The sequence below is a fragment of the Pituophis catenifer genome, unplaced genomic scaffold (genome assembly GCF_029215685.1).
Source record: "Pituophis catenifer annectens isolate HBS135680 unplaced genomic scaffold, rPitCat1.0.hap2 SCAF_1, whole genome shotgun sequence".
Classification (NCBI taxonomy): Eukaryota; Metazoa; Chordata; class Lepidosauria; order Squamata; family Colubridae; genus Pituophis; species Pituophis catenifer.
This window is the reverse complement of record NW_027256881.1, coordinates 26472023-26497930: the sequence shown is the minus strand read 5'-3', so window position 1 is coordinate 26497930 and position 25908 is coordinate 26472023. Positions and strand designations below refer to the sequence as shown.

General features: G+C 43.2%; 1 protein-coding gene across 1 annotated transcript; it reads left to right on the top strand.

Moving 5' to 3' along the window:
* Positions 1-486: 486 nt before the first annotated feature.
* RP1L1 (RP1 like 1) lies at positions 487-25249 on the top strand (the record flags this gene model as incomplete). The annotated part of the gene is made up of 7 exons (XM_070931978.1): positions 487-1122; positions 3475-3640; positions 9501-9680; positions 10515-14019; positions 14197-15838; positions 20746-20816; positions 25213-25249. Coding segments are annotated over exons 1-7 (6237 nt in total), but the record flags the coding sequence as incomplete, so codon positions are not given.
* Between the last annotated feature and the right edge of the window lie 659 nt (positions 25250-25908).

The window sequence follows — 25908 nt, the reverse complement described above, 5'->3', positions numbered from 1 at the left end:
GTGTTTGTGTTTGTTTGTTTTTGTGTGTGTGTGTGTCTGTATTTGTGTCTGTGTGAGTGTGTGTGCACCTACTTGCACGCATGCAAATAGATAGAAACAATTTTAAAGGCTCCGAAATCAGGTTTGAATCCTAGAAGTTATATATGCAAACAAGAAACTTTAAGGAAGGTAAATTTGTCATAAATGGAGACAAAGCTGGAACAAGAGGGTGTCCAAGTAATTGTGGAAAAATGCATTCTCAAGATGGTGGAACAATTGTCAAGTGGGCATTGCACAAATATTTCATTAAATCTTTTTCTTAATACTACTAATAGAGGTGGTAGGATGGAATATAAAATATATGGACTAATTAGATGAATTTCCAGCTAGGTTATTTGTTTGCTAGACTTCTGGTTATTGGGATATATGTATGGTATTTCATGTGTAGGTAATTATAATTATACTCCTTTTTTCTTGCATTGCAGTTACTTCTAAACCTTCCATAGGATGAGCCTACCACCTGTTGATTGTCAGTTCACCAGTTCTTATACCAATGAGCAACCACTTCTTCCAACAGTTCGTACAAATGCTGTCACCCAGGTGCCTCCAGCCAAGAAAATAACGTTCTACAAAAGTGGGGACCCACAGTTTGCAGGAATCAAGATGGCCATCAATCAACGCAGTTTCAAAAGTTTCAATGCTCTCATGGATGACCTCTCCCACAAGATCCCCTTGCCTTTTGGGGTGCGGGCCATCACAACCCCACGGGGGATACATTTCATCAGCACACTGGATCAGCTGGAGGATGGAGGATGCTATCTTTGTTCAGATAAGAAATATGTCACACCTCTTAACGCTGGTGTTGCCAACCGGAAGTTGGGTCCCCAAAAGGTTAAACAGACAGCCAGTGTTCTCAAGAGAGTAGTTCAAGATATCAAACAAGAAGATTACTCAATGGCTTTCACCCAACAGAGTCCAAGGATACCCAAGAAAATCACTCTGATCAAAAATGGAGATATTACAACACAGTTGCCAATTATCCTGAACCGTCGAAATGCACAAAGCTTCAAAGTTCTCTTGGATGAAATTTCAGAAATTATGCAGTTCACAGTGAGGAAGCTCTACACAATAGATGGGAAAAGGGTGAGTCTGAAGTCTTGATGCTGGCATAGCACTAAATGCAAATGGAAAATTCTTGTGTAAATGTAATTGTCAGCATTGTGATCACCGAAATAAGTCTAATCTGAATTTATAAATTTCTGTGTGATCCCAATGCATGACAATTATATTTACACAAGAATCAGCTTATAAATAAAGGTAATCCTCGATCTAAAGACAAGTATCAGAATGCTTATCTTGGAAAGTTCTGGCTAATAGGTATACACAACTGCAAATGTTTTAAAACCACAAGTAAAATACAGAGGCAAAACAGCCCATCAAAATAACTGAGGACCAAGCTGTCAACTCTAAGGCAAAAAAGGCAAACTGGAGAGAAGAGAAAATTAAATATGAGGCTTGCTGAAATCTTCATAAGGAAAGGAGAACACAACATGGCAGCATTTATTAGCATAGCGTCTCTGACCACAAAGTTTTCATTAGCAACCCAGGACGGAAGCACAAACCAACCAACCCAATTAATGATGGCAGTTCTTTTTACCAACACAGCTGGAGATGCATTAAACATCTACAGATAGTCCTCAACTTATGACTGTAATGGACCTTCCCATTATGGTTGCATGTTGTGACAGCCATTGAGTGAGATAGCTTTGTTTAGTGATCCTCAAATCCTGCTCTCCCTGAAGTGATCATTAAATGGAGCATAGAGTGCTTCAAGTGTGAGGGAGGACCTTGGAGGCCTAATGCAGGTACAGGCCCTCTTTCCCCAGGCCTCCTGAGGTCTTATCATCCCCAAGGTATCCTGTGCTCCACTTTCTGACCTCAGGATTCCCACAGACCTTGGGCCTCCTCCCCATCACCCTGTCACCCTTTCAAAGATCTCTGGAGGTCCAGATTTCACATTGCAAAAAGAGGACAAGCCCTCCTGTCCCTCAGCATTCTTGGGCCATATCACAGATGCAGCCACCATTTTAGCATGGGCACAAGGAATTGTGCTTACTTGGAAAATGGCGGCTGCTTCCGGGTATGTGCCACATGGGCCAGCAACAAATTGGTCCATTCTTCTTCCCTAAAACAGTTGCTGCAAAAAGCTCCAAAGTGATTTAATATGCTTCCCTAACCCAAACTCTGGCGCTCCAGAGATCTTAGAAGGAGAGTGTGAGGCATAGTGAGATGAGAAGCAGGCCCAAGGTCTGGGAGGACCTGGCTGGGGGGAATGAGGGAGAGATAGGCACAGGTGCACTGCAGCATCCCTGTGGTTAGTTATAAAGGGGAAAGTCTGTGGGCTGCTGCAGGAGCCATAACTTTGGGACTAGGTTGTAAGTAGTTTTTGGATGGTCCACCATAAGTTTGAACAGCGACTAAGCCACCAGTTATAAACTGAGGGCTACCTGTAGTGAGTGTAGTATACCCCTACACCAGAGGTCTCCAATCTTGGCAACTTTAAGCCTGGAGGACTTCAACTCCCAGAATTCCCCAGCCAGCAAAACTCTGTCTGGGAGTTGAAGTCCACCAGGCAAAGCTGGCTAGGGAATTCTGGGAGCTGAAGTCCACCAGGCTTAAAGTTGCCAAGGATGGAGACTCCTGCTCTACACTCTCTCCTATACATTAACTCTTTACCTTTTTGTCAGTACTTCTGATCCATTCACCCCATAACTTAATCATAGTGACTCAATGAGGAGGCAAAGGAGGCCCATCAGATTTATGCAAGTATGTAAGATATGAGTCTTAATAGAGAGCGATAATGCAATTTTCAGTCCTGCAAATGTGTTTTCTTGCAATCAGTTGTGTTTGCTTGATTAATCTGATTTATTATATAAAATAAAGCCTAAAAGGGTCATTTCTGCCTATTACCTTGTTTTGGGTGGTAATCTTACAGTGTCTGCTATTCAGTCACCTGCCCAGAGGCTGCTAACTGCTAGGAAGTTTGCTCTATCTCTTCTTACAATGTTTGATCTTTAAAGTTGATGTAAACTGGACAGCTCTTCAAATAGGAGAGTGTAGGCAACATGCTGCTTTTGAGCATCATATACCTGTTTTCTTTGTGCTCCTCAGTTCCCTGTGAATTGTGCTACCAAATATTGTGGTTTTCTGCTGTTTTGAGACAGGGAAACCTAAGAAACAAAACAAAATCTCCATTCCACCCATATGTGTGATGCAGCTCTGTCTACTATGCATCATTACCACCCTTGCTATGGTCTTCAGTTTGACAGAAACGTAGACTGGAAGACATGCACATAAACATGCCATCATAACAATGATGTGACCATTCTATATTTGGACTGAGGTGTAAGTCAACTTCAGCCATCAGTGGCACCTTTAGTGTATTGGTCCCTGCTTTCTCCCTATTGACTGCTATTGTGTTTGCCTCCTCTCCAGATTGACAGCATGCAAGGTCTGCTGCTTTGCCCAAATGTGCTCATCTGCGTTGGCCAAGAACCCTTCAAGCCAATCCTAATGCAAAACCCAAAGAAGCACTCTTTGGAGAAATTACCTGGTCTAGCTTCCCACTCCAACAGTAACACCTTAAACAAAAAGAATGAAAGTAAGAACAAATGACTGATGACTGCATTTAGGCTGGTGCACTTTATTTCTAGATTTGGGGGAGGGAGCGGAAAGGAATGAAGCCTTCTTGAAAGTATCAGTTGGCTAATCAGATGAACAGGGGAAAATGACTTAGATTGGAGCAAGAATTCCTGCTCTCCTTCAGCCTTCTAATTTTTTTACTTTACTTTACTTTACTTTTATTTGATTTATATACCGCCCTACTCCCGAAGGACTCAGGGCGGTGAACAGCCAACAATAAAGTACATATATACAAAATTTAAAAAGCAGAATTAAAATCAAATTAAATAGTTTGGCCCAGGCAGATTAAAACCCCAATCAATTTAAAACAAATTTAAACTTTGAGTATTAAAAATATTAAAAATATTAAAATTATTAAAATTGTTTAAAAAGAGGGAGAAAGTTAGGCCAGGCCCGCCTGGTGAAATAAAAAGATCTTTAGAGCGCAGCGGAAGGTGCGCAGATCCGGGATCCTCGGTATCTCCGGGGGGAGCTCGTTCCAGATAGTAGGTGCTCCCACAGAGAAGGCTCTCCCCCTGGGGGCCGCCAGTCGACATTGTTTGGTTGACGGCACCCGGAGGAGCCCCTCTCTATGAGAGCATACCGGCCGGTGGGAGGCTATTGGTGGTAGTAGGCGGTCCCGCAAGTACCCAGGACCTGAGCCATGGAGCGCTTTAAAGGTGGTAACCAAAACCTTGAATCGCACCCGGAAGACCACCGGGAGCCAATGCAGCTCGCGCAGGAGGGGTGTTACATGGGAGCGCCATATCGCTCCCGTAACCACCCGTGCGGCCGCACTCTGCGCCAGTTGGAGCCTCTGGGTGCTCCTCAAGGGGAGCCCCATGTAGAGAGCATTACAATAGTCCAGGAGGGAGATGACGAGGGCATGAGTGACTGTGCATAAGGAGTCCTGATCCAGAAAGGATGCAAGTGGTGAATCAGGCGAACCTGATAAAAAATCCTCCCGGTCACGGCCGTCAAGTGCTCTTCTAAAGACAGCCGTGAATCCAGGAGGACACCCAAGTTGCGCGCCCTCTCTGTGGGGGCCAATGATTCGCCCCCAATAGTCAGTGATGGCGCCAACTGACTATATTGGGACATCGGAAACCCAGCCACTCGGTCTTGGATGGGTTGAACCTGAGCCTATTCCTCCCCATCCAGATCCGCACGGCCTCCAGGCACCGGGACATCACTTCAAGGGCATCGTTGGGGTGGTCTGGGGTGGAGATGTACAGCTGGGTTTCATCAGCATACTGGTGGTACTTCACCCCGAAACCACGGATGATCTCGCCCAGCGGCTTCACATAAATGTTGAACAGGAGGGGCGAGAGGACCGAACCTTGCGGCACTCTGCATATGAGGGGCCTCGGGGTCGACCTCTGCCCCCCTGTCAACACAGACTGAGACTGGTCAGAGAGAAAGGAGGAGAACCACTAAAACACAGTGCCTCCCACCCCTAACTCTTCCAACTCTTCCAACTGGTGCAGCAACCCTTTCTTGAGATGAAATTTTTAACTGTTTTTTAAATGTTTTAAACGTTTTTAATTGGTAATGAGTTTTAATTGGGCCAAATTTATATATCTTTTAATTGTTTTTAATATTTGTTCTGCATGTTTTTTAATCTGGCTGTACACCGCCCTGAGTCCTCAGGGAGAAGGGCGGTATAGAAATCTAATATAAAATAAATAAATAAATAAATAAATGATACCATGGTCGATAGTATCAAAAGCTGCTGAGAGATCTAACAGGACCAGGACAGAGGAGCACCCCCTGTCCTGAGCCCTCCAGCATGACCAATGCCGTTTCCGTGCTGTACCTGGGCCTGAAGCCCGACTGGAACGGATCCAGATACGTCGCTTTATCCAGGTGCTGGGGGAGCTGTTGCGCAACCACACTCTCAACAACCTTCGCCACAAAGCGAAGGTTGGAGACCGGACCATAGTTTACCAACATTGCCGGGTCCAGGGAAGGCTTCTTGAGGAGAGGCCTCACTACCGCCTCTTTCAAGGCGGCGGAAAAGTCACCCTCACCCAACGAAGCATTTATAATCCCCTGGAGCCAGCCTTGTGTCACTTCCTGGGAAGCCAGCACTAAGCAGGAAGGACACAGGTCCAATAAACAAGTGGTCGCGTTCAGTCTGCCCAGAATCCTGTCCACGTCCTCAGGGGTCACAGGATCAAACTCATCCCAGATAATATTCTCAAGACCTGCGCCAGTCCCTCCCCCTGAGGCTACCCAGTCGGAGTCCAGATCTTCCCGAATCTGAGTGATTTTGTCATACAGATACTGCACAAAATGCTCGGCTCTACCCTCCAAGGGGTCCTCCCGCGCTTCCTGGTGGAGCAGGGAGCAGGTCACCCTAAACAGGGCGGCCAGGCGGTTATCTGATGATGTAATAAGAGCAGCAAAATAACAACATTTCGCTGCTTTTATCACCACTAGGTAATTCCTAATATGAGATCTTACCAGTGTCTGGTCCGATTCAGAAAGATTGGCCCTCCAACTACTCTCTAGGCATCTTTTCCGGCGCTTCAACTCCCTCAGCTCCTCGGTGAACCAAAGAGCCAAATGAGATCAGCGCCGGGTCAGAGGCCACAAAGGCATGACCCGATCCAGAGCTCCAGCGGCCACCCTATCCCAGGCGGCCACTAGGTCTCCAGTCGAGGTGTGTGCCAGAGCCTCCGGAAATGGCCCAAGCTCCATCTGGAACCTATCAGGTTCCATCAGGCGCCTGGGGCGGAACCATTTTACCGGCTCCGCCTCCCTGTGGCGGGGTGCAGCGGTTCGAAGGTCAAGACGAAGGAGAGAGTGATCTGACCATGACAAGGGCTCGGTAACTATATCCCCTATCTCAAGGTCACTCAACCACTATCCAGAGACAAAAACCAGATCCAGCGTGTTTCCCCCCATGTGGGTAGGGCCATGAATTAATTGGGTTAGGTCCATAGCTGTCATGGAAGCCATGAACTGCCAAGCCACCTCAGATGCCTCACCCACGGACGGCAGGTTAAAATCCCCCATGACCATGAGCCTAGGGGTATCAACCGCCATTGCGGCGATGACGTTGAGTAGCTTGGGCAGGGCTGCTGCCACGTGGCAGGGAGCCAGGTACGTGATCAGCAAACCCATCTGAACCCCATGACCCCATCTCACAAGGAGGGATTCACAGCCGGCCGTCTGAGGAACAGTGGCCTCCCTCGGTCTCAGACCTTCTTTAATGATAACTGCTACCCCCCCCCGCCCCTACCCTGTAACCTCGGCCGATGGAATGTGCGGAAACCTGGTGGGCATATTTCAATGAGAGGGACCCCCCTCTTGGCCCAGCCAGGTTTCTGTAATACCTGCCAGGTCCGCTCCCCCCTCCTGAACAAGATCACAAATGAGGGGGGCTTTATTTACTACAGACCTGGCATTGCACAACATCAGCCGAAGGCCAGGGCCCTGAGGGTCTGCGCAATCTGGAGAACGAGTGGAACTTTGGGGGCCGGAGTGCGCCACCGCTCGTAAATAGCGGGTGCGTGCTCCCATAACACGATATGGCCCCCTGCTCCCGCCATATCTACCACTCCCACCCACAGTACTGATGATAGAAACTTTATCTGGATACGTTTAGCCCCCCCCTTGACCCCGGGCCCCCCACCCTCCATGTCGCGCTTCACAGCCATACCCAGCCCTCCTCTTAGTGGGTTATCCCCCATACCCACAACCCTACTTCAAATCCAACCCTCCTCCCCCTGGAACCCCTTAAAAAATTGGTTAAAAATTTATATAAAAAATCCCTCAACCCCCTCTTCGCGGCATGCCACCTCTCTGGGTTCCAAAACCCATCATCGAAGTAGGCCTTTGATAACATAGAAGGCCAGGCCTGCGAGAGGGGGGAGTTTCGCAAGGCAAAAAGCTCAGCCAGTGAGTACATCCCTAAAAAGTCCGCCTTATGTCGGCTGGCGACACCCAGGGGGAGGGCCTTCTCTGTGGGAGCCCCAACCCTGTGGAATGAACTGCCCCCGGAAATACGTAAGATCTCCGACCTCCGGGTGTTCCGCTGCGCACTGAAGACCCTGTTGTTCCGGCAGGCAGGGCTGTCAATATAATAATTTTAAATTGGGGTATTTTAATTTTTGGGGTTTTAAATCGGCCAAATCTATTTAATTATTTTAATTTTTAATTATTGTTGTGTCTTGTGTTTTTAAATTGGCTGTACACCGCCCTGAGTCCTTCGGGAGAAGGGCGGTATAGAAATAAAATAATAATAATAATTATTATTATTATTATTATTATTATTATTATTATTATTATTATTATTATTATTATTACTAGGGAAGATGGAATGAGGCCAGGGATTCAATGATGGTAAGTTTAAAAAGGTCCGGGAGAGACAGTCCGCCATTTCGGCGCAGATCGAAACTGGGATTCCACTGTCCTCTCACGGCAGTGGAGAGGAGTCTCAGGCCGCTGCCCCGAGAAAGCAATGACCAAGCCACCCTCTCACGGCGACTGGTATCGACAGGTCTTATTCAGTGGCAGCAGCAGCAGGTGACTCCCTCGGTGACCGCACCCAGGCTTGAACCTCTCCTCTTTCTGCTTAATTAATTCAGCTGTTTGAATCAAAAGCTATTAACCCTCCATCCATTAAAACCAGCATTTGCTTTTTTTTTAAAGACCATAATAACACTAGTTATAGGCATTCATAATGTTTACTGTGAACAGTTTAATTTCCTGAGTTTGGGGCAAGAGAAGACAACAGTAGAATGTACTAATAAAATTAGTTTAGATGAAGGGTGTCAAACTTGTGGCCCATGGACTGGATGCGTCACACACTGGCCAAGCCCACCTCCAGTTTAGTGAAGGGGGGAAAAGTCACGATATGTCACATGACGACAACGTGACATTGTGAGTTTGACACCCGTGCTTTAGACAATAATCTGCTCAACTGGTCACCTGCAATCCAAACACAAATGATGATGGGGCCAGACATGAGTAGTTCCCTAGTTTTGGAGTACTGGTATTTTAAAAAGCTTTGGGTGATTTGGAATAAAGCTTACCACACTTCATTTGCAACTACCTATTTTGGGAAGAGAGGGGATGGATGCACCCTGCAATCTATTTTCCTTTCCTCTTGGCACAACTTGAAGCCTTGAGAGACAGCACCAGAAAAAAGACAAGGGCAGTCTTTAGTCCCCTTGAAAATAGATGTGTGATAGATTTGCTTACAACTGTGGAGATTCTAAAAGCTGAACCAGATTCTTTGTGATTAAAGCAACTGCTACAATTTATTATTGTATGAGCCACGGTGGCTCAATTTATTATTAAATGAGCCACGGTGGCACAGTGGTTAGAATGCAGTACTGCAGGCTACTTCTGCTGATCACTGGCTGCCAGCAATGTGGCAGATCGAATCTTACCAGGCTCAAGGTTGATTCAGCCGTCCATCCTTCTGAGGTCGGTAAAATGAGGACCCAGATTGTTGGGGACAATATGCTGACTCTGTAAACCACTTAGAGAGGGCTGTAAAAGTACTATGAAGTGGTTTATAAGTCTAAATGCTATTGCTATTGCTATTATTATCAGTTCAAGATATTATGTTTTCATTTTTTCCTCATTTTTGTCCTTTCTTTCCTCATTACCTTCCCCCCCACCCCCACGGCTGCAAACCACAGTGGATTTTGGACTGAAAGCCAAAAAAAGTGTGATTCACCCAAGATCATCTTTGAGCAACCGGTCCATGAGGTTTTCGCTATCATCTGAAAAATCTTACATGAATGGTCCAGCAACATCACCAGAAAATGGAATCTCCTCTTCAAACAATTGTCCTAAAGGAGAGGGTTTGGCCCCTTCCTTAGTCAATGATGATATAGAAAAGAAAGTATATATGAATAAAGACGGCAGTCTATCAGTTGAAATGAAAGTCTGCTTTCATTTGCTCTCTGACGAGACTCTTCAATGGTCCACACAAATCAAGAAGTCCAGCTTGATGAATCAGACACTCTGTGAAGAATCAGATGTCATGGAAGATAATCAAAGTGAGCCAAGAGAGAAAATTAACCAAGAGACTAGTTTTGAAATGGAAGACTCATTATATCCTTGTGATGCTGACTCTTACATTTCAAATCTCGATGAATCTGAAAATGAGGTGTCTTATTGCCATTGTTGCAGTAAGTCACACAGCAACTATGATATTTGGAAGAACCCCATGCATGCTTCTCAAAAAGAAGAGCCAGGAGGAACAAACACTTGGTACACACACTCTTCTTGCTCAAGCACTTCATCACACCAGAGAATTGTCCATAAAAAGAGAACCGCCATTGAGACTATCCATACTTCATCGGATGAAAGAAAACATTCTGAACACCTCATACAAGAGACTTCAGATTTCTCAGACACTCTAGGGAATAAAAGGGAGAACGATAGAATTAAAAAATGCTGCTGTCAAGATTACTATATGCAAACAAGCAAAAACCAAAAAGAGTTATCTGAGAAAATGGATGATGTAGCTAGCCTGGCCAGTTCAGAAAATGAACGTGGTTCCATAGTGAAGAAAGAAAGAAATGAAAGTAGAAGAAGTAGAGCTAGGAGTAGCAAATCAAAATGTCGATATTCTATAGAAAGCCAGATAAACATGTTAGAGGAAACAAGTAGTGCGGTAAGGACAATTTCATCCTGTAGCATTAAGGAAAGAGAAGAAGTTATTGGCTGTTCTTCTTCTCCAAGTAGTGCCTGTAGCAAATCCAGTAAATGTAGTACATTTGGAACAAAAGACAAGGTAGAAAAGATTTCAGATAATGATCACATACCATCATATAATAAAATATCATCATTTTCAAGTGATGATTGCCCCCCTAAAATTGACACACCAGTAGAGGTTGAAAAGGAAGATGAGGACAATGAAATAAATACAGTTTCAGAAAAGATGGTGTCCAATAGTCTTATCAAGGATGAAGTCAATAGATGTAACAAAAGGTCTAAGACCAAAGTCTCCCAGTCCAAAGTTTGTAATGAAGAAGATAGAAGTGATAGCAGTGAAATGGATATCCACAGTGCTGCTGTATCTGCCTCCAGAATCTTCAATAGAAACAAGTGCAACCAATATGACTCAAAAGGAGATTCCAAAGTATCTAGTGGGTCAAGTAGAGAATCCACTATCAAGAGAAAGAAAACCAAAGGACCTTTACATGTGGAGGATGGAAGATCAAGCAGTGGGACAACCTATTCTTCAGAAAACTCAAATGAAGTAGGGAAAAGAGACAAAGGGGGTCAATTATCTTATGATTCTTCTCATTCAAATGTGTCATCTTTAAGTGAAGCAGCTGCCACCAGTGAGGAAAATGCCAGCAGGATATCTAAATGCTACAGTAAGTCCTCCAGAAGTAGTCATAAAAGGACCCAGAGAGAAGATACTGAGGTATCATCCTCTATTTCCAATATTTTAGAATCTGATGGGAAAAATGGGGCCAATACTGCCAAAAATAGTACTCAGGAAAACATTTCCAGGCAAGAAAGTAGCTCAGAATCGATGTGCTCCAAATGTGGCCACATAGCAGAAACCAGAAACAACGATCTTCAGTGCTCTAGTTCAAATAACTTGTTACATTCTGATGCTAAGAGCACTTGTTCGGAGATGCAAGCCTCAGAGAATAATGATGTCAGCTCGCAATCAAGCATAGCACAATCTTCAAAACCAAGACAAAAAAAGAGAAGCAATGCTAGCGTGAAATATTGTAGCCAGGGTTCAGAAAAAGCATCTACAACCCAGTTCAGTTTCCACTCCCCTGTCCCCCCAAAAGGGAGACCCAGCAGCAAGAACAGTCGGTCTCTCCTGAAGAACATCAAGAGTGCCTCTGCGAGCAATGAATCGGAGCCGACTGCAGATGAACTGCAAAAAGAAATGGCTGGTTCACAGTTGCCTGAAATGGACACAGCAAATGAGGCAGAGGAAAAGGAAGGCTCTGGGCATGAGAAAAAGCAAATAGAGGAAGAGACAGTGATCCAAACAGAAACTTGTGACCAAATCATCCCATCTTCACTTCCCAATGCCTCTCCAGAAGAAGTTGTGCATGAGTGGCTGAGAAAGATTCCTTCAGAATCTCTGCTGATGAAATGTGAGATGGAAAAAGATGAGGAGACAATTGAATTGCATGCTGAAATTCCCAACTGTTCAAACAACCAGGATTCATTGGAAAAGGAATGTAGTGAGAAGGAAGGTGCAGAAGATTGTGAACACGTAGCAGAAAAGGATTGTCCCCAGGACCAGAAGGCTTCAGAAATTATATCAGAAGAAGCTGAAACTAACCAAGGAGAGTGCCAGCATTCTGACATCCCCAGCCAAAACAACCACAAAAAAGACTTGCCCAACACCATTCAAATCTCTGTGCAGATTATGAAAGCGCTGCTGGCTTCCAAACACGAAACAAAATTGGGACGTTCCTATAGTTTGCCTGAAATGTCTCCTACATTAGGAAAAAACCTCAGCAACTCAGCCAATATTTTGATACAATGCCTTGCTACTCTACAGCTCCTTGATGAAGAATTGGATCCTTCCAATAAACAAAATAAATGCCTGAATTGGTTCAGATACAAAGAACTCTTAAACATTTTCCAGGCAGTGTGGTTTGGAAACATACTTGAAAACGGGGACCCAAATTTAGGGCTGCAAGGAAAAGGCCAGATAAAAACATCCTCAAGTTTCAAGGAACCTAATTCAAAAGATGGGGACTTTACAACAATGACCTCTTCGGGGATTGATTTAAGTAGCGGTGACGGAGGTTCAGGAGAAGAATGTGGTGTTGGTGCCCATGATTGTGCCGTGTTAAAAGAGAAAAGAGATAAAGCCAAATTCCCCAAAGAAGGAAAGCCAGAGCAGGAAGATGGTAATGAGGAAGAGCTAGAGGAACATTCTCAGCCACTTTGTTCAAAACTAGAAAGTGAAAGTGAAGCAGAACTTGCTGGAGTTCAGGAGGCAATAGAAGCAGAGGAAGACCAGGATCATGAGAACAATATTGAATTGGACACAAATAGTATACATGATGATCAAAATGTGGATGATGCAGAGAATGACTCTAATGAAGAGAATATCCTGATGGAGGCTCAGACAGACACCATGGCCAAAGAAGTAGAAAAAAATCCCAGCAAAGAGGCAGGCAACAATGAGACAGAACCTGACTCAAGTGTCAATGAGGGTATTGATGAGAAAGAGGCCAAGATCAATTCAGAAAACCAGTCTGTGACTAAAGATGATACAGAATCTAGTAACGTATCTCATCAAAGCACAGTGAAAGTTTCTCCAGTGATCCAACAAAGATCCGGCAGCCAGGACCCAGTTTGGGTGCTAAAACTTCTGAAGAAGATCGAGAAGGAATTCATGACACACTATGTCAGTGCCATGAATGAGTTCAAAGTGAAATGGAACCTGACAAACAATGAAGAGCTGGATTTGATGATTGCAGAATTGAAAGAAGAAGTGAGCAGAAGGATACAAAAGAGTGTGGAGGTAGAACTAAATAAAATCAAAAGCAGAACAGGCAAGAAGATTCCAAAACCTCCAGAAAATGAATTAAGACAAGAATCTACTCCAGAACTAGAAAGCCGGAGGCGCCGTTTAACAAGTATGTTATCACGCAATTATATCAATGACCAGAGCACAAATTCAAATAAGCAACTGGAGTCAGGGGACATTGACGAAGATGTCTTCTTTTATAATACAATTCAAGGAGATGAAACTTATGACGATCAGCTAAAAGGTGAAGAGTATTGCCCCTGTGATGAGTGTATGAGGAAAAAAATGGTGGTCAAGACTGCACAACGTACAGCTGAAGTGATGGCTAAGGCTCCAAACCCAGTTTTGAAGGCTTTTGATCTACAAGAAATCCTGAGGATGAAGAACACCAGTTTTGCTCATAGGAAGACAGAATGTGATATTAGTGAAGCAGAACAGGAAGAAGAAGCTGAACAAGAAGTAAAGAAATCTGTGGAAAGTGATGAGGAGGAGGAAGCAAAATGTGAGGAGGAGCAGGAGGTGGAACAAGAGGAGCAGGAAGAGGACCAAGAAGAGGGGCAGGAGGAGGTGCAGGAGGAACAGGAAGAGGAGAAGGAGGAGGGGCAGGAAGAGGAGCAGGAGGAAGAGCAGGAAGAGAAGCAGGAGGAGGGGCAGGAGGAGGAGGAGGAACAGAAAGAGGACCAGGAGGACCAGGAGGGACAGGAGGAGGAGCAGGAAGAGAAGCAGGAGGAGGGGGAGGAGGAGGAGGAGGAACAGAAAGAGGACCAGGAGGAGGACCAGGAGGACCAGGAGGAGGGACAGGAGGAGGAGCAGGAAGAGAAGCAGGAGGAGGGGGAGGAGGAGGAACAGAAAGAGGAGCAGAAGGAGGAGCAGGAGGACCAGGAAGAGGAGAAGGAGGAGGGACAGGAAGAGGAGCAGGAAGAGAAGCAGGAGGAGGGGCAGGAGGAGGAGGAGGAACAGAAAGAGGACCAGGAGGATCAGGAGGGACAGGAGGAGGAGCAGGAAGAGAAGCAGGAGGAGGGGGAGGAGGAGGAGGAGGAACAGAAAGAGGACCAGGAGGAGGACCAGGAGGACCAGGAGGAGGAGCAGGAAGAGAAGCAGGAGGAGGGGGAGGAGGAGGAACAGAAAGAGGAGCAGAAGGAGGAGCAGGAGGACCAGGAAGAGGAGAAGGAGGAGGGGCAGGAGGAGGAGGAGGAACAGGAAGAGGGGCAGGAGAACCAGGAGGAGGAGCAGGAAAAGGACCAGGAGGAGCAGGAGGAGGAGGGGGAGGGTCAGGAGGGGGAGGAGGAACAGGAGGAACAGGAGGAAGAACAGGAAGAGGGGCAGGAGAACCAGGAAGAGGAGGAGGAGGAGGAGCAGGAAAAGGACCAGGAGGAGCAGGAGGAGGAGCAGGAAGAGAAGCAGGAGGAGAGTCAGGAGGAGGAGGAGGAGGAACAGAAAGAGGAACAGAAAGAACAGGAAGAGGGGCAGGAGAACCAGGAAGAGGAGGAGGAGGAGGAGGAGCAGGAAAAGGAGCAGGAGGAGGAGCAGGAAGAGAAGCTGGAGCAGGGTCAGGAGGAGAAGGAGGAACAGAAAGAGGGACAGGAGGAGCAGGAGCAAGAGGAGCAGGAAGAGGAAGCGGAGGAGCAGGAAGGGGAGCAGGAAGAGGAGCAGCAGGGGCAGGAGCAGAAGCAGGAAGAGGAGAAGGAGGAGCAGGAAGAGGAAGAGGAGCAGGAAGAACAGGAGCAGGAACAGGAAGAGGGGCAGGAACAGGAGGAAGGGCAGGAGGAGCAGGAGGAGGAACAGGAGCAGGAGGAACAGCTGGAGGTGGAGCAACAGGAGTCTGTGAAAGGAGAAGGGGAAGAGAATGAAGAGGAGGAAAAACCCAACATAGAAGATGAAGAAAAAAGTGAAACAGAATCTGTGAAAGAAAAAGAAGAGGAGGAAGAGAAAGAAACAGAAGAGGATATAATATTAGGGGAACCTAAGGAAGGAAAAGAGGATGAAGAACAGGAGAAGGACGTGAAAGTAGAACAGGGAGAAAAAGAAGTAATATATGAAGAAAATAATCAGGAAATGGAAGCCAAAAGTGAAGGAGACAAAGAAGTGAATGATGAAGAGGAAATGGATGAAGAACAAAAAGAACAAAAAGAAACCCCAAAAGATGATCAAGAAGCTGAAGATGTGACAGATAATAGTGCAGTAGAAATGGATGAAAAAGAAAGCGAAGGAGATGAACCTGCAGAAAATGTTGGTGAATCTCAGGCCATTATTGAGGAAGAGATTCCTGACAGTAGTGAACAGAAATCTGAGAACAATGCCAGTTTGGAGGCAAAAAGTGAGGCATGTTCAGAAACAGCAGAAGTTGAAGAAGAGGATGAGAACAAGGAGGGTGATGAAGCTGGAGAGAATGAAGCAGAAGGCGAAGATAGCAATGAATCTTTACAGAACCCAGAAGATGACAGAGGAACAAAAGAGAATGGGACCACTGAAGCACCAGAGAAAGGATCTGAGGGGATTTTTTCACAACAGTCTCAGGAAGGATCTGGATATACAAGTGATGAAGATGAGTCTAAGAAAAAAGACAATATTAGCAATGAGGATGGTGATTGTGGAAGTGATGGGATATCTAAATTGGTTATAGAGAGTAAGCCTGCAAAGATGTATCCTGACAGTAATGAAGAGGAGGAGGAAGACCAATCATCTCAGGCAAGCTTTGTGATGGGAGAAGATCCCCCAAATGAAGACAATGAAGATAGTCATCGAGTCTCTAAAAAGAAAAAGCAGAACTCAAATGTTATTGATGAAGATGATCTGGACTTTTAAAATGAATTGACTTGAGCATGTTTGACATATTTGGATTTTTTTCTCAACTATTAAATGAGTCTTTAAGGTAAAACCTCACCTGGTATATTCCAGTATGACTTCTGCATAAAACAAAATGTTTTCCTTCTCATATGTTTGAGGCCTGTAGAATAGAGATTTCTTGTAGCAAAATCTTTGTGTTATATATATCACTGCTCTTTTTTGAGCAAACTTTCAAACTTCTAGTCATGGGCATGGTAACAAACAGTGCAGGTTGTCTCTTAAGTCTATTCCCTGAAATTTAATGCCTTCTAATTCATATTTCAAGATTAATATCAATGTACAATGGATGATGTAGCCCAAGTTATTATTCAAATGTTAAAAGAAGAGATAACAGAACAGAGGAAATGTAACCCCCATAATCCTTTATAATTAGACTTTCTATCTAGGGGTAATGGGAGCTATAATAGAAAGTGCCATTTTTTTCTAATAAGTCTAGATATATTTTCCTTTAATTAATTTACCAATACGTATCTGTTGGGTATGCTGAATGGTAAATGGCATTCATAAACCTAAACTTAATTAATCTGAAGTAAATGATCAGGTAGAAGATGATGAAAAAAATCTCTCCTGAAGCCCTAATTCCACTGTTAATCAAAATTGATGGTGCTAATTGAGGTGGACAGATACTTCAGTTTGGTACTGGTTGCCAGCCTTATAAAATCGGAAGGTAACAGCATCCATCTGTGAAAAGTAAGGTTAACTAAGACTACAATTCTAAACACGCTTTAGGGACCAATCTCATTAGGTTTTGGAAGGTTAATGACAGTACTCAGTATTATATTATTAATGCAGTAGCTTTCTTCACAATTACTTTTTAAAATAAAAATGCAAAGACAAAGTTTTTTAAAGAGTTTTTTTGGTTGGTGGTGAGGTTAAATAATGTGATTCATAGAGAAGTTTTGCTAAGATTCTTGACAATCCTGTTTATGAAATCTTTTGAGGAAAATGAATTCTCCAGTGACAAAAATGGTGAGGGACCTGGGATAATGCCCTGCAAGGAAAGAAAGCAAGAGTTGATTATGCTTAGCTCAGGTGAAAAAGAGGAAATCTGATAACAATAAATGGAAGAGAGTGGTGATTTCATCTGTGGGCTACTTGTTACTAAAGGGTTAAAACCTATGAACCTCCAATCACGTAAGATTCTGCATGTAAAAAAAGTTATAAGCCTGCAACACAACTTTACTGTTAATGGTATGTCAGTCAGATATCAAAATATCTACGTTAGATGGGAAAGAAATGGAACAATCTGAGTGATGACAGTAAAAGGGTCTTCTGAGACAAGAAATCTAGGTTGGTTCACAGATGATTCACAAGTCTTCTATTTCTCCTTCCAATCCTTCTTCTATATCCTTGTTAATAGGATTGTTTCTGAACACAGGTATAAACCCTTTTCTGAAAGAACATTAAGGCTGTATTCAAAAATAGTTTGAATAAGAGTCTTGCAGGGAGCACAGAATAAAGAAAGAGAGAAAAGGAAGGTACCCAACAAGATTAATACAGGTAGGCCTCAATTTGCAACAGTTCCCGTTTAGTGACCGCTAAAAGTTGCAACAGCACTGACTTTTGACCGTTTTTCATACCTACAACTGTTGCAGTATCCCTGTGGTCATGCAATCAAAATTCAAACATTTGGCAACTGACTCATATTTATGATGGTTGAAGTAGAGCCCTAGAATCCTGTAATCCCCTTTTGCAACCTTCTGACAGGCAAAATCAATGGGAAAGCTAAATTCACTTAACAACCATGTTACTAACTTAACACCTGCAGTGATTCACTTAACAAATGTGGCAAGAAAAAGTCATAAAATGGAGCAAAACTCACTTCACAAATGTCTCACTTAGCAACAGAAATTTGGGGCTCAATTGTGGTCATAAGTCGAGGACTATCTGTACTGAGTTCAAATCTCAATTTGAGCTGCAAGGGAATATTGGTGCTGGCAGAAATGAGAGAGTCCTGTAGGTCTGATGTTATAACTAGCAGTACCAGAAATGCTTGAGAATGACTAGGCAGCAGGACAGTGGTGGGTTTCAATTTTTGTGGGTGTGGCTTGGTGGGTGTGGCATGGCTTAGTGGGAGTGGCTTGGTGAGGGGAAGGATATTGTAAAATCTCCATTCCCACCCTACTCCGGGGGAAGGTTACTGGAAAATCCCCATTTCCTCCCGATCAGCTGGGACTTGGGAGGCACAGACCAGTCAGAATTTTTACTACTGGTTCTCCGAACTACTCAAAATTTTCGCTACCCGGTTCTCCAGAACTGGTCAGAACCTGCTGAAACTCACCTCTGCCGCAGGAGTGTTAAACTGGTAGCCCGCGGGCTGGATGCATCCCACACAGGCCACGCCCACCCCAGCTCTGTGAATAGAAAATACATCGTGAAACGTCACGTGATAGCAACATGACACGCCGAGTTTGACACCAGTGGACTAGGGAGAACAATGTGTACAACAATAGGCTTCCTTAATCATGCCACTGTAATTGTGCCTATCATAATAACAAGAATTGACACTATATCACTGTCCATACAGTGGACATGGAAGGAACAAGGTAGACAGAACTAACTCTAAAGATGCTGACTTTGATATACTAACCAGATGCTGGTTAGTATATTAGCACATATACTAACTTTGGAACAAATTGTAATGCATTGATCCAAGAACTTTGGAATTGCAGGTGCATGAAACTGGTACAGAAAATGTCGCTCAGTCAGGTGGATAGAATAATGCTTTTGTGTGAAACTACAGAGGAATACAAATAGTAAAAAGAACAAAACAGGTAGCCATGCGAAATCCTACATTGGCAGAAACAGTGGGAAAGCTGCAATGAACCAAGCAGTGACAGAAATAGCAATGCCCATCTAGCAAACCCAGCCCCCTTTCCCAGTTTCAATTCACCTGTGCAGCATAACTAACCTCCAATGAAGCATAGAATTAACGCTCTTTCAAAAGAGAGCTAAATCCACACTTATAATGAGGTTGCATAAAACCTGATTAACACAATGGAAAGTACTTATCAGGCATTATGCCACCAGATGCCTCTGTTGGAGTTTGGCATCTCCTCTGTCCCAACCCAAAATGGATAGAACATGTCAAGCCCCTTACAGCTTGCAGACCAAGAAAGCTAGAACTGCATGGCTTTCAGGGAGGCAATTTTAATGGCTATTAAGATGATTTAAAACATAATCTTGAAAACTGCAAGATTAAATTCCTAGGTGGACTCACAGTAAGTCAGTTAAGGGGAAGTGCTTTGAAGTGACTTGTTCTCATGGTCTGTCTGCCTGGGTTGTATTACTTTTCCTCACATAAACTGCATTCTCCCCCCTTCAACTTCCCACAGTGTCCCACCAGTTTCTTCTTCTGAGCAAATGATTGGTGAAATCCGCCAGATCATATCCATCACAGGAATAATTTGTGCTACAGGAGAATTGAGTAAGGATGATTTTAAGCCCCCTCAGTTTTGTGCTGGGAATTAAGACGAAAGCATGAAAGCAGAATAAACACAAATATTCATACTGTACTATTAAGGGTAAGTGAGGAAGATCCCTAAATCACTGCAGAAACATCATACTCCACAGTGTCACTCAAACTCCTTTTCACCAAACTGAATGAGGATGTGTGTGGGGGGTGGGGGGTGGGGAGGGAGAAGGATTTCAGGAGAATTTCTCTGGTCAGCACTGGAATCACAGAATTCTTTTCTTCATATCCAGACTGCTTTCTTCCACAAAAGGATTTGACTCATGATGGGATGTGTATGTAACTTTAACATCAGTGCCAGGCTCAATGGGAAACAAAGTCCTGAATGAAACCAGTTCCCAGAATGGGTTGAGAGGAGGCCGGAGAAAAATAGTAGGAACGTGTGTGTGTGTGGGGTGGGGGTGGAAGGTCCCAACAGTTATAATATGAGACTGTGCTAATTGACTCCCAATAGCACATTACTGATTGTAAGTACTGTACTGAATTGAAAGTTTATGTCTTTGGAATAATATTTAATTCTGACCAGACAGGAAAAAATACCTTTCAGACAAAAAAGATAGCAAGGAAAACATGGCCTTTTTATGCAGAAATTCTAATGCTGCATTTATTCAAGATGATCAGAGGTATGACTTGTACTGGGTTGGTTAGAAGACAGTCACCAATGACCTCTCTGAGTGCAGCAGGCCATTGTAAAGATGGAAGGAACAAAATCCTTCCTTATCACTACATAGCAGAAAGAACAGGGACAATAACTTATGTGAGAAGGTAGAACTGGAAAAAAAGAACCCAAACAGGATTTTTCATGGGGGAGGGGAACAGTGAGATATCTGCTAAGGCTTTGTTAGGACATCCAGAGGAGAGTTAAAAATCAGTCAAGATGTGACCACAGCTGCACAATTTGAAGCCCTGCATTTGCAATATACTAAAAGGGGGAAGATCTTCAATTGTGCAGTTGTACTGTCTTCTTCGCTAGTTTTAAGACACATAGACACCATAGATGTTTATGGGCTGTGCATTTAAGCTCTACCTTTTTCAGGTTTCCTGAAAGCATGGAAAAAGTGTAGTGGTACTTTAAGAAAGATTAACCTTCTTGAGTGACTCTTTTTATCAGTAGCATCTCTTTCAAGGAAGCCTAAAAGAAGTAAAGCTGCCTTAATGAATAGAAAAGAGGTGCTGATCTTTGTGCAACTTCTGAAGTATTTCTTTCAAATCTTCTTTCACTTCTTGGGGGGCTTAAAATTCCCTCTCTCCATGTTCTGCTCGCACTTTGAATGAGTCTGTGGAACTGAGGATACCATTTCCAGCAAGGGCAACTTATTACTCCAAAGAATATGAAGAAATCACCCGGTTTTATTTATGTTTAATGTTTTCCCATTTTATTACTTTATAAGTAATTCAAATGGTGAACTTACATAATACTCCTTCCTTCTATTTTTTCCATAACAGCCATGGTGTGAGGTGAGATGGGCTGAGAAAGAATGATTATCCCAAGTCACCCAGCTGGCTTTCATGCCTGGTGGAATTAGATCTCACAGTTTCCTGGTTTCTAAGGAAGCACCTTAACTACTACACCAAATTTTATATACTATAAGAAAGAAGAAGAAGGGATTTGATTGTTCTTGATCTCATGATGCAAACGTGAAAAGCATTTGCTTAGAAATCTGGTTCTACCAGCTCTTTGGAAGGCCTTGTACTCCCCTTCTTCAACCAGATGGTTAATTTTATTTTTCAATTAATTCAGGTGGTTTAATTTGATAGTCAGTTAATACTGGGAGCTTCCAGATCTAGTATGACTTGGCACAAATTAAATGTTCCAGCTATTCAAATTTGTCATTTTAAATGTGATAACTCTTTTCAAAATACTCTCAGCCCAAGCAGGAATTTTGCGCTGGGAAAATTTCTAGGAGAGAATGTGATAAATGTCACCTTGGACTCCTGTAAAAAAGTTGGGGTATAACGCTAATAAATCAAGAAATAAGAAAAAATAATAAATAAATGTTTCTTCATTATTGATATTATACTTTCTATAATGCCAGTTTCTGTCGTTTAAACTCAAGCTTAAAATTGATCAAGAACCAAGTATTTGATTAAGATAAATTATGGTGCTAAACAGAACCAGAGTCTTAGCTCAGGCTGGTTACCACAGAAGTATTAGTTTGAATTTTATTTATTCATTACTCAGCATTTTCTCATTCAATGTTGCCCCACAGCAACATTCTGTGTAGCACTTGTGTAGAGAGAAAGAGAGATACAGAAATTGGTGGAGTCAACCAATGATAGTCTCTTTAGAAGTTAGTGGTCTGGAATCTGGTCTTCTCAATCCTACTCCACCTGTTGGTCACCACACTATACTGGCTCGCCTATTTGATTTCCTGTGTTACCTCATCTCTACTCTGGATATTTTCAAGTCTTCTCTCACTTTGCAGTACAGTTGCTGATAAAAAAGTTGGGCTACTTGTTATGAAATTCCATAAAAAGATAACACGGGCTTTCAGAAAACAGAAATGTTGAGCTGTATGATTTGAATCCTCAAACCAAACTATGAACAGGGGAGGGGACTAGAGAGCAGACATCAACTATAATGGGAAGACTTCACTTTGATATATGGCACCAGAGCTATTATTAATGGTGTTTGAAGGCTTACCTTTAAAAATTTAGAGTGGAGTATTTATTATGTCACTGCTCTGGGTCTATGATCTATAGATGAGTTAAGAATATTTGCCCAGAATTTCTGCAGCAGATGAGGGTTACGGCTAGATCTTGAGCCTTTAATTAACTCTTTAATCCATATTTGCATGTGCATTTACTCACAAAGTCTTTTGCTGGTTTCCTATAAGTCCTTTCAAACCAATCGATTCAGGATTGTAACTGTATTACCAGCCTTATCCAAAATGCATGGAAATGTAGCTCTAATAAAAAGATGAGTGTTTTAAAAGCTGTATTAGATTGGAGTAACCTTCGGGTTTCCCCAGGAATTTATCTTAGACCCCAAAGAACTTGACAGACTGGTCTGATGGCTAGAAAAAATAAGGATCAGATGCAGTATAAGCAACCTCCACCTGAGCCCCATGCCTGGCTAAAGAAATTATTACTTTACCTGATGTAGTGTAAGACAGAGAATTCATTTCCATAAAGCTAATTTCTCCAATCTAGCATTTTCCAGATATATTCAGATAGCAATTAAAAATATTGTTAAGTTGTTAGTTGTCTATGACATGTTCCATTTCGAAGAAACTATAGGAAAGCAAGCTTGAGACCACAGCATGGGAGGGGGGCAGGAATAGGAAAGGTCTAGCTCAGGGGTGTCAAACTCACATCATCACGGCAGTGTCACATGATGTATCAGGACTTTTCCCCCCTTCACTAAACTGGGCGTGGGCGTGGCCAGCATATGATGCATCTGGCCGGCAGGCCGGGAATTTGTCAGCCCTTGTCTAGCTTTTCCATTCCCTGATCTTAATTCAAAGTACAGCCTTTGTGTTTTCTATTTCCATAAGAAAAATACCCTCTGTGCATCTGGGAGGTTATTCTCATTCAGACTACAGAATTGCTTGATGCTGGCAGTCTGGGGGAGTGATGTTACATATAAAGTTCCACGAGGGGAGGGGAAACATATGGATTTTGGCAATTATCACTATGGAACCTCTGTGCCCAAAGGTAGTATATCTCTGAGTACCAGGAGAACTAAGGAGAAATTTCCTAACGGTGAGAGCAATCAACCAATGGAACAACTTGCCTTCAGAAATTGTGGGTGCTCCATCACTGAAGGTTTTCAAATAGAGACTAGACAATCACTTATCAGAAATGGTATGTAGTGTTTCCTGCTTGAGCAGGGTGTTGGACTAGACCTCCAAGGTTCCTTCCAACTCTATAATTCTATGTTCTATATATACCAAAGGGGAACCTTGGAAGGCAAGTTGAGCTATAGGTCCTCCTACTCTGATGCTGTCCATACTGAGGAGCTCTTAGTTCTCTTGGGTTTCAGATATGAGTATTTCCAGTCCTAGCAGGAGAGCAAAGCAAACATGGCACCTGCTAAACTACAGGTTCTCTCTCAGGTGAAAATCTTCTCTGTGAATTTCCTAAAGCCATTTGATTAGCTGATTCAGGAGGGAGAATGCTAGACAAGATGGACTTCTGGCTAATTCAGAAGGGCTATTTTTGTCTTTGGAAGCTATCTTCCTTAATGCTCATTAATCATTGCTCACCTGATTCTGCAGCCTCAGTGATGTCTCTAGGAGCTTATATGCAATATGCTGCGTCTCATTGCAGACTCTTCCTGGTCAATATCCCAAATCAACAACTCCTGGGTCTCATTTTTCACTCCCCTCAGCTTCAGAATCGACTTGGGATGATATAATGTTCTCCATAACCTGACGGTCCAGAGAGACTGCAGGTTCACTCAATAGCGAGCCATTGTGACAAGCCTTGGACCCTCTTTGGGGCTTGATGGATCATTTCCTCAGCTCAATTTCATACATCTTCAGGCTTCCAAAGAAGGCCTGACAAACCTAATTGGTGTCATTTCACACAGGACTCTGTGGCAAATGCTGACAAAACAGTTTGTCCAAAGAAGCATGGCTGAACTGGCCATAATGTATATACAGAAGGGAAAAAAATCCTGATTTGGAATCAGGTGCTCAAGGGTCATAAAATATCATAAAATCACACGACTGAAAGAGAGATCAAAGGGCATTTAGCCCAGTCTCTGCTAAGAAAGGATAGAAGCTGTTGAAGGTTCCATGATATGCAGATATCTAGCCTCTGCTTTAAAACTTCTAACCAAGGCGAGATTTTTAGGGGGAAAAAATTAATACTCAGAGAGGATTTAAAAAAAAATATTTTTGTAATATGGGCCTCCCACTTAAGTTTGGAAATGGTGTAATCTTTGTGGTTTTGAAAAATATGTGGAAAAAAATAAGAGCAGATGGTCTATAATAGACCGGCTGGTAAATTCTTGAAATGCTTTCTGAAATGTTTTGTGCTGGGGGGTAGTTTTGCATATTCATGTCCCATCCTTTGATTTCCCTACACAGCCTTTCTGTTGTGATTGTTTAGCAAAGAGGGATGATGTTATACAGTCAAAAAGAACCACCACACCTACAAATAAACCCTGACTTCCACAACTTTGGAAAAATATTTGGGCAGGGGAGAAAAACCTCTATGGTGAAACAGAAAAAGAAAACAGCCCAATGAAGACTGAGCATATCTGTCACAAGTAAATGCCTTATTCTCCATTATGTAAATAGTACATGAACAGGGTATCAGGGGTTAACTTATTCTTCACTTCTTAATGTATTCATACTTCACCACTCCCATATATAGCTCCACCCATTGTATATATAAGGAGCTGTATACATCCCTCCTGTGCTTCTATCTGTGAATATTCAGTGAATATAGAATGCCTTATGTAAATAAACAGTGATTTATTTGAACTTATAATTCTCAACTTATTTATTGAGTCTGATCCTGAAAATATCGTAACAATCTGGTAGCAGAGGATGGTTGAATTGACTCAATAAAAACTTAAACATGTCTAAAAGAGATAGGCCCAACACCAGGGCATACAGCAAAGAAATGGAAGCGGATCAAGAAATAATCGATGAGTCCACGAATGCAATTTCGAGAGAATCTGAAGAATACACCACAGATGACGAAGAAATAATAAATGAAGATGATGACCAAGAAGGAAACGAAATAGAAAACAACAAACTCAGGTCAGAGATACTAAAACTTTTAAAAGCCAAAAGAACGATGAAAGTCTCGTCGCGAACCTCCAAGATATACTAAAAAACAACGGAGCAGCGAGAGAGAAGCACATCGCTACTGAAAAATCAAAAGACTCAAAAATAGTGAGCGATATGCTTACAGATAAAAACGCAGCGAAGAAGAAAACCAACAGTCCCGTGCAAAATTTCGAATGGCAGCCATCTTGGTTTCAACAGACCCCTAAGATGAGCGAAGCAGAGCCAATCAGAAAGCAGGATTCAAAATATCTGGCGCGAAAAGCCTTACTCGATGCAAAAAATGAAAGAGAAAAAATATACACCTCAGAAGAATCAGACACAGAGATCGAAGAAGATTCAATAGACATGCAAGTAAAGTCAGCAATGAAAACGCTTTTTGCAGCATTTGGGCCAAAACTGAAGATTACTAAAAAATCAATAAAAAAACAAGCAAGCAAGCCAACGCCTCAAAACCTATCCGCTCCTATCCAGACAGCGAGAGCACCGACGCCTGAACCCAGAGAGCCCTGCAGATACCACCCCACGCCGCAGACGAATCCAAGGACCAGCGCCTTCAGCGAAAGAAAACGAGCGCCCGCTATCACCAGGACTCCTAAGATCGAGCCGGAGACTGATTCATCAGAAGAAGAACAAAGCGAGGGAGCTGCAGCAGCGAGAACCTCTCACGATGACTCCAGGAACGAAATGAGCAA